Source organism: Aedes aegypti, chromosome 3 (genome assembly GCF_002204515.2).
Source record: "Aedes aegypti strain LVP_AGWG chromosome 3, AaegL5.0 Primary Assembly, whole genome shotgun sequence".
NCBI lineage: Eukaryota > Metazoa > Arthropoda > Insecta > Diptera > Culicidae > Aedes > Aedes aegypti.
Genome location: NC_035109.1, coordinates 6,376,906 through 6,390,943, shown reverse-complemented (window position 1 = coordinate 6,390,943; position 14,038 = coordinate 6,376,906). Strand labels below are relative to the sequence as shown.

The following is a 14,038-nucleotide window of genomic DNA, read 5'->3' as shown; positions in this document are numbered from 1 at the left end:
CTAGAAATATATAGCAATAATTCTCATTTTACAACAAATTCACAAGGAATATCTACCTCACGATTTTGCACAAACTGCGACAACTGAGTGTACAGACTTTGCAATAGTCCTTCCTTCTGTTCATCTTGCCCCTTCAGACACGTTAGAACCAGTCCCAAAAATGGTTGATGATTCAGCTGTAAGCTTTGCTTCGCAGCTATGACGCTTCCGTTGGAGCTGATGGAGCTGTTGCTGTTCCCATCCTGATTATTCAGACCACTATTGTTCCCGGATCCACTTTCTTTCGATTTACTAAACATGTTAGTGCTCTCCAGCACCTGACCTGCCACCTTCAAAATCCTTCCCTGCACGGCACTGGGAAGCTTGGCGACCAACGGAGCTACCAGCCAAATCGAGGGCTTAGTTTTCGAACTGGCTGTGTTTTGCGTTTGTGATCCGATCAGGTTACACTCGTACACTTGGAACACATCGATGGCCGCTCTGGCCACCAAATCTAGCCAGTTGGATAGCTCCGGAGAGCTACAGTTGGTTTGTTTGAACATCAGCTGTAGATCCAGCCACGAGATTCTCAACGACCATTGTTCGAGGTTTTCCAGGATCCTCACAATGATTGCCTTCTGGTCCATTTCGGCAATCAGATTCGATTCATTCTCCGGATAGCAGATCATGTGCAGCAGCCTTTGGGCTTGCTTGGCGGTCAACATATTGTCGATCAACATTCCAGGTTGGCAGAGCTCTTCGGCATTCTGGAGACACCGCTCTAATACCCACTCCTGGGAGCATATTTGACGCAGTACGTGCTGCGCGAAATCGGACAAACTGGTGGTAGTTTCCTGGTTAGTGTTGTTTTGCCTGTTGAAATTATGAAGAAAACCTGATTGTAGTTGCGGCGATTGGTAGTAGCTAGAAGAGCTAGAAATAGATATACCATAAGTGAAATAATAGCCATACAGTACTGGCCATATGCCTATAGTAGACTTTCATGTACTGAGGTGGACATTGAAATGAGGTTTACGTATCGTTTACCTAGACGAATCCTATTATTCAACCCTTTCCTATGTTCCCAACTCCTAGTGTTTCTCGTGGAAGTGCTGAGGACTCAACGGCTTCCTTAAAGGGAATAATATGTCAACATCGCCTCCCTATCCCAAATTGAACTGCATTTAGATGCAGCCGGCGCCGGTATTGCTCAGTACAAAGAAAAGGAACTCCAATATTTTTAGCGGACGGACCTGGGATCGAATCCCATCCCCGAGATAGTCACTTATGAGAAAAAAAGTTTTAGTGAAAGGAAGTAAAGCCGTTGGTCTCGAGATGAACTAGAACAGGGTTGAAAATCTCGTTAATAAAGATAAAAAAATCTAATAATTGCACACGGAGGGTGCAAACAATCTAAGAAAGTATCCGTTGTTTGTTGTGCAAGTATAGTTGTTCTTGCAATAACGGAGTGGCAACTGCGGGCGGTCAATCATGTTCATGCTCAACAAGAAAAAATGATCTTGTTATCTCGCATTCGTCGGCGTTTATGAGTTGTCGATAGAATAGAGAGTATATAAAGACGTCTGTTTTTGGTAGAGGTTGAAAACCAACTAGTTTATTTCTATTATGTCCTTACAACCATAGATATCAAGGCTTGTTGAGATATCTCTTCAACACTCCTCCTCATGCCGCAGAGATTCCCATCATCTTACGGCACTCTTCAAATTTCGTCCGCTGCAGTGGTTTGGTAAGGCCATCGGCAGCTTGCTTCTCCGTGCCAACGTACGCTAGTTGTACCACACCACGGCTCAGTGCGCTCTTGATGAAGTCTCGCATAACTTATGATCTCGCCCTAAAAGCCATTGGTAACCATGTGTGTAGCTCATTGTTTCTGAGCATTTGAATGGATTTACACGTTGTTTGACAACTCTACGATGAAGAAAGGATCATTATCTACCTACCAGTGATATTAGTTTGGATGTTTATTCCTACACTTGCTCAGAAACAACGAGCTACACACATGGTTACCAATGGCTTTTATGGCGTTATCTCAGAGTATGCGACAAGTGGTGGCGTATCGGTATCGCAATTGCAATACAGCTCTGGTTGTCGCATAGAATTTCTATTGGATCGTCGTTAGTGTCTAGTAGTGCCGAAAGTCCACGCCAGCTCGCAGCTACCTGCACAGCGGCTCAGACATGTACTCTGCCCCACAGGTAGATAGTGCCACCGTTGGTTGCTTCTTGCACATCCATGAAATGGCGCCGCCTTGGGTCAGAAACACGTTGTCGCTGGTTGACTTTCACTCGTCTGGATCGGATCCAAATCGGCGTCGCAGTAGCCAACAATGCTGGAATCTGCGCCCTTCTTATAAACCAGCTTGAATCCGGAAGTACCACGGAGGTAGCGCAAAACATGCTTCACCGCGTTCCAGTGCTTGAGTCCCGGATTGTTGTTGAATCTGCTGAGCATGTTCACCGCAAAAAGTATGTCCGGCCGCGTGCTCTGCGCCAAATACATGAGGAACCCGACAACTTCCTGATACGGAACGTCCTTCATCAGAGCGGATTCATCGTCGTCCTTCGGGGTTGCTTCCTTTGTAAGCTTCTCGCTGTAGTTAATCGGTACTTTGGCGGGTTTGCATTGATCCATGTTAAACCGCTTCAGAACCGACTCTACGTAGGCCTCTGCGATGGATTTGCTTTTCATTTCGATCCGGATTCCCAGGCAGTGTTGCGCATGTCCTAGATCCTTCATACGGAAGCAGCTGGATAGCAGTTCCTTCAACTTCTTCGTCCATATCCGGTCGTTACTGAATATCATCAGGTCGTCGACGTATATGGGAACGATCAGAATCTTGCCTCCTCGAAAGCCGATGTAGAGACACGGGTCGTATTGCGTTGGTGTCAGTCCAAAACGTCGCAGCGCCGCATCTAGTTCGTGGATCCAAACTCGACTCGACTGCTTCAAGCCAAACAACGCCTTGTTCAGCTTACACACCATCCATCTTCATCCATTTTCATCTTCGACGTATGGTTTTTAGTCTCTTCAGGAAGTACACGAACATACGCCTCGTCTTGTCATCGATGCACGTGATGTAGAACCGATTACCGCCAATCGAGTTCGTTTCCATCGGACCGCTGATATCCGAATGGACTAGCTGCAAAACGTCCTTGCACGGGATCCGTCTTCGGAAATGGTAGCTTCGACTGCTTTCCCATTGAGCAGATCCGAGAATCTGGACTGACGTCTTTGTTCAGCACAATGCCGGTTGTCGAACCACCAGCAAGCTTCTTCAGATTTCCGGCTCCGAGATGACCCATCCGTTTGTGCCGGAGCTCGAAACTTCCTACAGCATTACACGAGAAAACTTCATTTGATTTACTCACCACCTGGTCCAGCTTGAATTGATGGTTGGAGTGGCTACTAGTCACCAATAGCTCGCTATAGGCATTGTGCACTTTGCAGCCATCGTTGTTGAATTGAACGGAATACCCCTTCTGCACGATTCTGCTGCCCGATAGATGGTTTGCTGTCAATCCCGAAATCAGCTGCACGCCGCTCGCGGTACCGCTGACTTGACCACCTTTGCTCTTCGGTTGAAGGTTTGCATAGTCATAGGCAACGCTGTCCATCGTACCTCCGTTCGCTGCAATTACCTTAGGGTTTCGTTCTACTTCGTCGTAAGAGCTTCTATTCGTCGTATCAAACTTAAAATGTTCCACTACGGCGGGTTTTCCAACTTACCTGCAACATAGATCCATTTCCCGAATGTAATTTTGTGAAAGCTTTTATGATTCGTCCACCTGAACACCAAAAATGCAATGAAACTACTGTATTTCGATAAATAACTTCGGTTCAATTATCCACTTTTCACTTTTTCACCTAAATCGCATGGACGAACACGATTTGAGAGAAATGCTTAGCGATCGACATCAGTCACACCACTTTCGAACACAAGTTTCTTCCCGCCCCCGTGGGTGACTTACTTCGCCGGGCACTTATTTTCACTACGGAAAACCTTTGTACTTCTTCACTGAAGGATTTCATTCCAATCACACGCCGTAAAACTTCAATTAATCACCAAACTTTACGAAATTTCCTCAACCACCGCGTATAATTGAGAATGTAAACAAAGTTCAATCCGTCGTACTGAGAAAGAAAGCTTGTGCGGATCAATGTGTGCGCGACGCTCGACGTAAAAATACGATTCCTTTGATTGTGTTGTTTTCGCTGTACTGTGAGCAAATGCCATAATTGTACGGTCAAAAGGAATTGTGTTCATATGTTTGGGCTGAATTTTGATGACGAACAATGAATTTTAAAGGAAATTAGTATATTCCATCATACTGAAGGAATGGAGGGAGATGCCCGTAGATCTATATATTCTAGTAAAACATTTTATTATAGCGTTGATATATTGTGTTTTAACCACTCAATACATCACAGTGAGCCGTAAGTTGTGGGACGAATCTGGAAACTGATTGCGACGGAGTTGAAAACGATACGACGGATTGAGAATACGATAAGATGCATTTTCTTTGCGTTATTTCCAAAAACAGATAAAGATTTATCAAAATGTTATTGTACAATGCTAAGACCGTTTTGAGAAAGAATTGTTTGGCATCGGTTTGTATCAGCATCATTCACTGCAATACTGGGAAAATTGCAGCTCTCACTGATCAATGCTTAATACGATGGATACTAGCACATCACCCTACCGCTTGCCTTTTCGATGCTGTTCAAAAGCTGCATGTAGCTCGTCATGTACGCATACGTCGCCGAGTCGAAAATTCGCGTCACCTTTGCCATACGTACAAAGTACCGTGCAAAACTGTGTACCCTTCCTGGAATCCTTGCAGACCCTTGCAATGTGTCTGAGCAGGCCACATGTCCTGCATTGCGGGCCCTTAGATGACATAGGCTGCTGTTTTTTTTATATTTTCCTTCCGTTTGTTGGTTGCGAACGTTTGACTGTTAATGCTGGTTAATGGTTAATGGTCGCTCTTGGGGAAGTTTGGTTTTCAAGAAGTCCCCCGTTATGGCAACACCAGAATTTTCTAACGCCATTAGGGTGTCTATTCGTTTACCGAAATGAAATTCCCTAATATTTCCAGGTTTTTCCAGGTTTGAGAAATACTCTAATTTTGTATGGCTAAAACAAAATAATGACAAATTTTCGAGTGTTTTCGATTTCATAGCAATTTCAATCATCTGCAACATATTTGATAAGGTATATTCCCATCACCAATAAACAAATTAAATATAAATATCACGGTCGATACCTTTGTATGTTATTTAAATCCTAAATTACTTATCCACAATCTTTTTTTTAATCACATATTTTCAAAAAAAAATTTAAAATTGTGCATGAAGCAGTTCCGGTAGCTAATAACGCTGATATTACTAAAATTTATAATTCATATCCCAGCAAACCAGAGATCATATAAAGATGTTAATTTCAAATTGTTAAGGTGTGCAGTTTACGTTAGAATCGGATACGATGCAAAATGAAATTGTTTGAGATTGTTAATGGAGTCAACAATATGATCTGATCTGAATTTGCATCTTATCAAACTCAAATTTCATTTGGCAAAATATGTAACTTCAAATAGTCATCTCCTTAAGATTTCGATTTTACTTTGTTTGTTTCTATTATGATCTTCAATATGAAATTAGATATGAGTTCATCTGATGCATAAATTAAATCATATAGTGGAAGATCACTCATCGCCGGATGCATCTCAAAACCAGGCATATACCGAAAAAGAGATATTCATGCAAAAATTAACTAACATCAAAGTTTTGCAGCAACAAAATGGTATCCCTTTGTACAAGCGTTTTTGCACATTTCTGTTTAATGCCTTCAATAATTACATCACACTGAAGGCGGCTCCGGTCACTAATCGCACCGTATTTGTTCGCCAGTCTTACAGTTCTATTACAGTTGCATACGTTTAATCTATTAGAATACAAAACACACAGGAAAATTCCGTAACCGTATCACTAACTAATTATAAGAACTCTAATTGTTTTAATTTTAACATGTTTGTTTGTAAAAATTAAGTCATATAAACTGCCATGCACAGTCATACACTAAGTTATAGTAAGCGCCACATCAACTTGTCTCAAGTTGTATTGTCCATGATGAATATGTATGTATGCATAGGGCCTCCATATTTGTGCGAATAGAGGGAATTCATGGATTTTAATAATAAAATGTTTGATAATTGTTAATGTATCATTATCAAATATGGAACAAATCAATCACTTCAAAACATAGTACAACTGTGTCAAGTATTGGTGTAATTACATAATGTATCGACGATGAATTCACTTGAACATGGGTGGCATGGGGTGGAAGTGAGTGCAGATGCGCTTTATTGTTGGATTTATGTTTGCCAAATTTCCGTGTCATTCAACAGAGACTGTATGGCATAATGGTAGCCTATATGATTAGCGATTTGAAGATCATTGCATGGAGGCTTACCCCTACTTGTTTTTTTTTGTTTGTTAAAACTAAGTCATATAAAATGCAAAATACTATTATTTACGAAATTGTAGAAAGCTCAAAACGAACTCGCAAACGAATCTATGCATTTTAAACAATCCTTATCTTCTTTACCGATACAGTTCTATTTTTAACTAATCTATATTTACATCTGTTTTCACTCTCTTCTGCTCTTTTGCTCTCACACCGAGCAGGTAGGAGAGTGCTCTGCTGTTGGTCCAATCGATTTCCATAAGCCATAGTCCATTGCTCTTGCGGTGGTTTGTTTTGCCGTGTTCCTGAGTCGTTTGAGGCTAGCTGCCTGCGAAGTGGGTCAGTTTGTCTCAGTCACCATCTGATACTGGCGGAGGATGGATGTGCTCTCCTACACGCAAAAAAATTGTGCGGTAAAAACTACCATTTTAGGGGGTTAACTTAAGCGCTCGCACCGGCAATTTTCAGCAGACCAGAAATGCGCTTGATTTTACCATGTCTGTAGTTGGAATCAGATTGTTGTAAATTATTTCTGTCAAATGTAGGGTAAGTGTACCAATTATGGATGCAATATGTCAACAGTAGTAATAAAAATCAAGTTGTAACCGCGTTTCTAAAACGCAAGCATGACTTTTTGGTGTCAATTACTGGTTTAAAACCTTGCGAATCTGTTGATTTAAACAGTTTTAGTACTAAATTGACTTTAAACTTCTAAAAATGGATTTTAAAAAGCGTTGTCTTTGTACCAATTATGGCAATAGCGTTCCTAGCATTCGACATAAAAGTGTACCAATTATGGACTATCGAATATTTGCACGAAATGAACTCAAACGCCATGAAGAGCGAATGATAATGCAACGCTAATATGTAATAAAGATATCGCTCATAAAATCTTCCAAAAAATTTGGGTTAAATAGATGTTAAATCAATTTTTTGCAATGGGTTCACGGGAGAAAATTATTTTTCGAAAAAGAAGTCAAAATGTAGTGTAAATGCAAATTATGATACAAAACAGCATTAATGATCTCACATTACCTTTCCAGTGCCAATGTTTAATGAAAAAAGAGGGAAAATTCAAAAATCGAGTGTCGCTGAAAACCCCTCTCTATCATGAAATTAGCATCTTCCGCTCGCGAACGTTTTCGAACGTGTGATTGAAAAATCTTAGTAATTGAGTACAAAACATGAAGATAATGCCTTACCGAACCGTCCCGTCGTGGAAGTCACCCGTAAAATAGCTTTAATTCTTTTATTTTACTGATCAAAAAATGTAAACAAACCGCCTCCAGAGTATTGCCATAATTGGGCTCTCATACATTCTTTGTACCAGTTATCGACATAGTGGAAATAACACGATTTCCAACTTAAAACAGAAGAATTGATTGCATACCAGCTAAATTTATTCATTTGTTCTCACTAGGTAACATACATTCATCGGTTGAAACAGTTTATCCGGATGAAAACATACATTTCGTAACGGAGGTCCCTTAGCCAACTGCTAAGAAGGTGACATATATGTGAGGCAAAATTTTCAAATGTTCATTTTTCGAAGCTTATTGCACGAATGTTCTTTTCAAGGTTTAGTTACCATCAAAAACAAATAGTTTAATCATTCCTGTGAATATAAGCCATTATAGTCTAGTGAAACAGTAAGAAAAATCTCTTTTTGTTCCCACTATTGCCATAATTGGTACTATAGCCATAATTGGTACTTCTACCCTACCAGTAATGCGGTGGGGTGTACCGTAAACATAGTAAATTGGTCTGAATTTCCATGATAGTTTTAAGAATGGGCGTAGTCAGCTAAAATAGTTATTTTTACTACAGAATTTTTTCCCGTGTATGCACGGCCCTCCGTGCAGCGTCTTCTGGTGGCTGGACGGGTTATTTTTTGGAGGGGCTGGGAATTGAATCCATGACCTTCCGCTTATGAAGCGAAAGCGTAACCTCAAGGCTACGGACCCCCCATAAACTTGTGTGTTGAAACTAGATAAAATTTACAACATTAAATTTCTCCTGTGCAAAGTATCACGCATGAACTTTAACCTTTATCGTTATATTAGTGGAACGTTGCAAGTCTTTTCATTACATTTCACACGTATTTTCCGGAATCTGTTGGATTTTTCCACAAAAAAATCATTTTTTTTAAATTGGGGGTGAGATTGGGTCAAGCAAGAACGATAGTAAATGAAATTGCAAGTCCACTTTTTTGACATTTTACGGTGCCGGGTGTTATCTTTTTTCATTAAGATGTGTTTAGTCTTTCAAAATACAGCATTTATGAAACATCAAACAAGTCTACTTGAGGATTCCGTGCATTGAATAACATCGCAACGCATTTTGACAACTTCTCAAACCAGCAACTGTGTTTCGTGCGCAGCAACATCGTAAAATTTTATCAAATGGATTTGTTTTTTGGAATTTAATTATTTATCAGTGTTTCCATATTATAGAAACATTTCACGGAAGTACAAATGAGTTGGATCAATGAAAAATCCCAAAAATTGCCTTACGTAATGAATTTCCGCCCCCATAGCTCTTCAATTATTTAGTATAATCATTCTTTCAAGTGGTTTTATCATACTTGCGAAACATCTTATATATCTTTTCTTCTTGTTTGCATCGTATTTCATCAATATTAATCAGTTGTGAATGATTTTGCAATCATATTCTCAGAAACAAGTTATTTCAATTACACTGACCCAATGTCACCCCCTCTATGGGGTGAGATTGGGTCATTTTTCATTCACTTGTGGTGCCGCTGTGAATAAATATTTTTCTTTAATTTTTTGAACAGTTGTTATTGTACCATCAAAGTACATACACACCAATTTTGAAGTTAATTGGAATTAAATTGCGATAGTTATTCAATAAATCAATCGTACATATCCATTTTTGACCCATTCTCACCCCCAACGACGGTATTCCTAATATTGCATCTTAGGGTTACTTCTGTTAAAACTTGTGTAAGTTCCCTAGAAGAAGTAAAGATTTCTAGAAGAACTCACTGTTTAAGAAATTTTACCAGATTTTCTAAATTATTGCTAAAATAATTTAAAAAAATAAACAATTGAATCTCTGTATAATATTAAGAAGGATTTTATGAAGGAACTCCTGGAAAAACATAGGACCAAATCCCTAAACAAAATGTGCAGGAATGATTCAAGGATTTCATGAAAAAAATGCTGTAGTGTTAACTGCTGTGGTAGCTTAAATGGATTTTTGAATATTCCATGGGGATTGTTTAAATAATTTATTTAAAAAAAATTGGAAGAACTCCAGTAGTCCTTAAATGAAATGCTGGAGAAATTCTTAGAAAAAAAATATCTGGAGGATGTCCTAGTCTTTGGATAGTCTTTGGAAAATTGTTGAAAGTAATCCCTGAGAAAATTACAAGAGGTAGTAACGTTGAAGTGCTCAAGAATTTCCTTTGAAAAATTACTGAATGAATTGGAGTTTCTTGAAGAATTTCTGGAGAGAACCCTGTTTTAGTTTCTGATAGTATGTTAGGTTAAATCCCTGTAGAAACCATTAGGATAATTCCTAAAGCTGTTCTTTAGAAATATGAGAAAATTGTTTGCATCATAATTATCTGCAAGCAAGATAAGGAAAAAAGAGACTTAAGAGACCATTTTGGTTAAAATAGAGACTTGAGAGACCTTCATCAAAAATAAAATAAAGATTGCATAGAAATAAAGACCAATTCTCTAAAAAAAAACTGCTACCGGCCCTAGATATGTTAATTATTTACTGAATAAATGTTAAGATTTTGAAAACGTCAAAAATTTCATACTCGGAAAGATTCTCACTGAACTGCTCAAATAACGTTTTGTAGCGGCGCAGCCGATTTTTTTTCAATTGAAAATAATTTTCTTCAGAATTCAAATTAAGGTTGCTCTCTCTTAATTTGGACACAAAACTCGTTTTTCCCTGATTGTGATCGAAATTCCCTGAGAATTCCAGGTTTTTTTCCAGGTTGAATAAAATTCCCTGATAATTCCAGGTTTTCCAGGTTTTTCTAGGTAGTAGACACCCTGTATCATGGAACGATATTCGTCTGGGAGACCAGCCAGGAGGGTCATTCCGACCCATAGATCCGGTAACTTGAATCCGATGCCGTTCAGCTGATTTGCAGTCTAAATTACCTGGTTCACGTACTCTTCCATCGAGTCGCATGAATCCAGATGCGACTTGAAGAGCTTGTGGAGCAAGCCGATTTGCCGAGACAGTCCTTTGCCTTCGAACGCCGTTTCCAATTTACCCACGCCACACGCACCGATTACGCGTCTTCGATGTGAACGTAGATTGCCGGGTCCAGGAGCAGGATCAACTTTAATCGGGCAAGGTCCTTTTTCTCTTCGACCGCTTCAAAGTCCTTCCAGCTGAAGAAAAGTTTTCGCTTCGAACTTCCATGACGACCAATTTTCTCGTGCAGCTAATCGCTCGATTGGTGGGAGGCTTGAAGATCCGCCGGAACTTGAAGTTGGAGTCCTTGTCATTTTCTAATGCGACAGGCCCATAACCTGTAGAAAGTAGCTAAAGACGTCTGTCTTTGGTAGTGGTTAAAAAGGAACAAATTTATTTCTATAATGCCATTACAACTATAGATATCAAGGCGTCTTGCTGAGATACCTCCTCAACAGTCGGTTGCAGACGAGAGGTCGTGATTTTAACGAATTAAGTATAAATCAGCAGACCAAGATACGCTGAGTTTCCAGCCATTCAAGGATCTACAAGTGGTTGCTTATGTAGATATCCTAATGACAAGACCATGAAATACATTGCCAAAGGCTTAGTTGGAGTGAAAATGAAATTTTACATTCCTGTCACATCGACTTAACAACTAAAAAGATCAGACAACTTCACGATAAAGAAAATACTACTTACGTGAGATCCAGCATCGACTCGTCCGTGTTGCCCAGCACTGAGAGGTCGCTCGTTCCCAGAATGTGGCTCAAATCTCCCGCATGCTTTGGAGTACTTCCCGGATGAACCGGCGTGTTGAGTCCACTGCGCCTTTCACTGCCAAAAATTGACGATTGTGCCTTTTGAGCCGTAGCATCGCCTACCACCAGAATCCCTTTCAACACAGCTAGCACCGGAGCAACTCCGATGTTTTTGTGCGCTGCCGCCAACAGATGTCGATCACAGCTGAGTTTTATGTTGTGAACGTGCCCGGTGATGGTTATCGGATTGGGCGAAGTGCTCACCGAGTACAGTCCTGGCTGGGGGCATTCAATGGTTTTGAAGAGCCGGAGGAGAAGATGGCAGGACAAGCGTGCTCCTGCTTCGATTTCCGCAGTTGTTTCGCTGCGTCCTTTGCAGGCTTGCACCAAAGCTGGAAGTGCGACGTGAGCGACAAAATTTTCCAACGAAAAGCAATGTCTAGCTACTAGGATGCTCGTAAAAACCGACAGAGCGTTGTGAATATTCGTGTTTTTGATATTCACCTGGTTCACCACATCGACGTAATATCCTGCGTCTTTGCTAGAGCCACACAGAGCGATCAACACTCCGAGCCATTCGGTACTCAGAGCATTGCAACAAGCCGTCAGTTCAGCACACATTGCTGCGATATCGTTCAGAGTGTCGTTATCGATGTCCCCTGTAACTGCGATGACAGCATTGCAGACGAAACTGTATCGATTCGATGGTGATTCGTTCAGCAGACGAGCCCAAGACTGTTCTATTTTGCCACCACGCTTCGGGGAATTTATGACATCAGCCATAAACTGCGGGTTGTACAAGTGAGCCGATGGCGATGGTTGCAATGGTGTGTAAAGGGCTTGTTTGATCTTGGGATACGCATTATTGAAGGCCTGCTCTTGCTGAGGACGAGTTTTAAGCGAGGCACATGCCGAATAGAGATCATACAGGTATGCCAGGATGCATCGTTCTGCTGAACTGCAATCGCTAGGATTGGTGACGTGCTTGACGATTCTGCAAAGTCCTTCAAAGATCGCTATGGTCTGCTCTGATGAGAGTAATAAGCAACAGTGGTATCGCCTCAGAACTCCAACGACGTACAAACCCAACGATGTGGTGTAGTTCTTAGTCAGAACCGAATTTTTGCTCATGAGTTGCAGCTCCACTTCCGGGAGCTCCTTCAAGATTTGAATGCACGTATCAATCAAACTGTAGATGTTGAACGCCGATTCCATCAGATCAAACAAAAATGCAACATGCTCCTGAACTGGCAGATAGTTACTGTTGCCCAAGGCGAAACTGTTCAACATTTCTTGGACTTGCACAGCGCATTGCCAGGTGACAACGTGTTGGTCGAAATAAGACATCGATTGACACTTGTTGGACGTCGACTCAAAGTTGAACTCATTCCTGGAATGCTTTTTAACCTTTCCACCCTCTGCTACATCGATGCTGAATTTCTTCGAGAATAACTTACAAATTTCCTTGGACATTTTCTTCACTGCATGCTTCTTTTCGTCGCGTTCTTTGCCTACTCCGTACAGAAGTATGTAACGCTGGTTACAATCATGCTGAGATATTGGATCATCCTGGCAGAGTGGGAAGTGCTCCGTGTACAGGAAATGTCGACTGGAGGATTCGGATTTGTTGCTGACCGTATTGGCATGCGGTGCGGTATGCTCTGGATCCTTTGGGCTATCAGGAGCATCCATCGAGTTTTGCTGGTCTTCCTTGATGTGCTGCAACAGCTTGTCCAAATCGTCATCGACATTCGAATCGTCCAGGTCTTCCAGTTTTGCTTTGAAGTCGTTCTGCATCACATCTTCATCCATACTTTGATTCACATTCGGCGATGATGTGTTCGGTTTGTTCGAAATCGGCCCAGTTACCAACCCGGGACAATTCGATTGGACGTCGAGAACAGACATCCCGGATCCAGTCAACAAATCACCTCTCGAAATCAACGTACACATGTAAGCATCATGCGAGAAGACATCATGCCTTATCAACTCGCTAAACAAGTGCACCAGATTGGTGAACTGGCTTTTGTTGTGCTGAGTGCCATGTTCGTCCAGCGTAGGAGCATCGTTATCCAAGAATTTCATCAAGATGTTCTGGAAAATGGGCAGTCCACCTCCTGGGCCACCACCGGAAATAACGGAGTCTTTGTCGTCGGACGAATTTGCATTGTTGCCACTTTCATTCTCGTACGTTGTAAAGACGTCGTTTTGGCGCTTATCCAACAGCCAAGCCACGGCCATGGCACGGTGCTCTCCCCAACGCTGCCACGATACAGCCCACTCGCACAGGATTTTCACGATCGATTCGTCCTGGTCGGCATTCTGAGAAGGGGAAAGTAAAAATATTTTAAAGTAAGGAAAATGACCAAACTTAGGATGTCCTACAAATTGAATTTGTCTGAGAACCTGATAACCAAAGAAAACTTTATCAGAGTTACAAAACTATGGCTAGAAAAAACACGAAAGGCTGACAGTAAGGTAAGTTCTGCTATTGAAACTTAAAAAGAAATCAAATAAGTATCGAGAAGCACTTTAAAGGTCTTAGTCAGGGCTGTTAAGTTTCATGACCGACCTGCGACACTGACGAAGAGGGGATTTTTTTTTATTACCGTACGGGTTTGGGCCGAAG

At 41.1% G+C, this 14,038-nt stretch overlaps 1 protein-coding gene across 1 annotated transcript in view; it reads right to left on the bottom strand.

Moving 5' to 3' along the window:
- Nucleotides 1-14,038, bottom strand: part of LOC5570315 (mediator of RNA polymerase II transcription subunit 12) — a 59,073-nt gene that overhangs the window by 8,889 nt on the left and 36,146 nt on the right. Inside the window, exons 3-4 of the mRNA XM_021852945.1 lie at nucleotides 11,351-13,731; nucleotides 57-852 (exon numbers count right to left, since the gene is read on the bottom strand). Coding sequence (XP_021708637.1) covers nucleotides 57-852; nucleotides 11,351-13,731 — 3,177 coding nt within the window. The remainder of the gene's footprint in view (nucleotides 1-56; nucleotides 853-11,350; nucleotides 13,732-14,038) is intronic.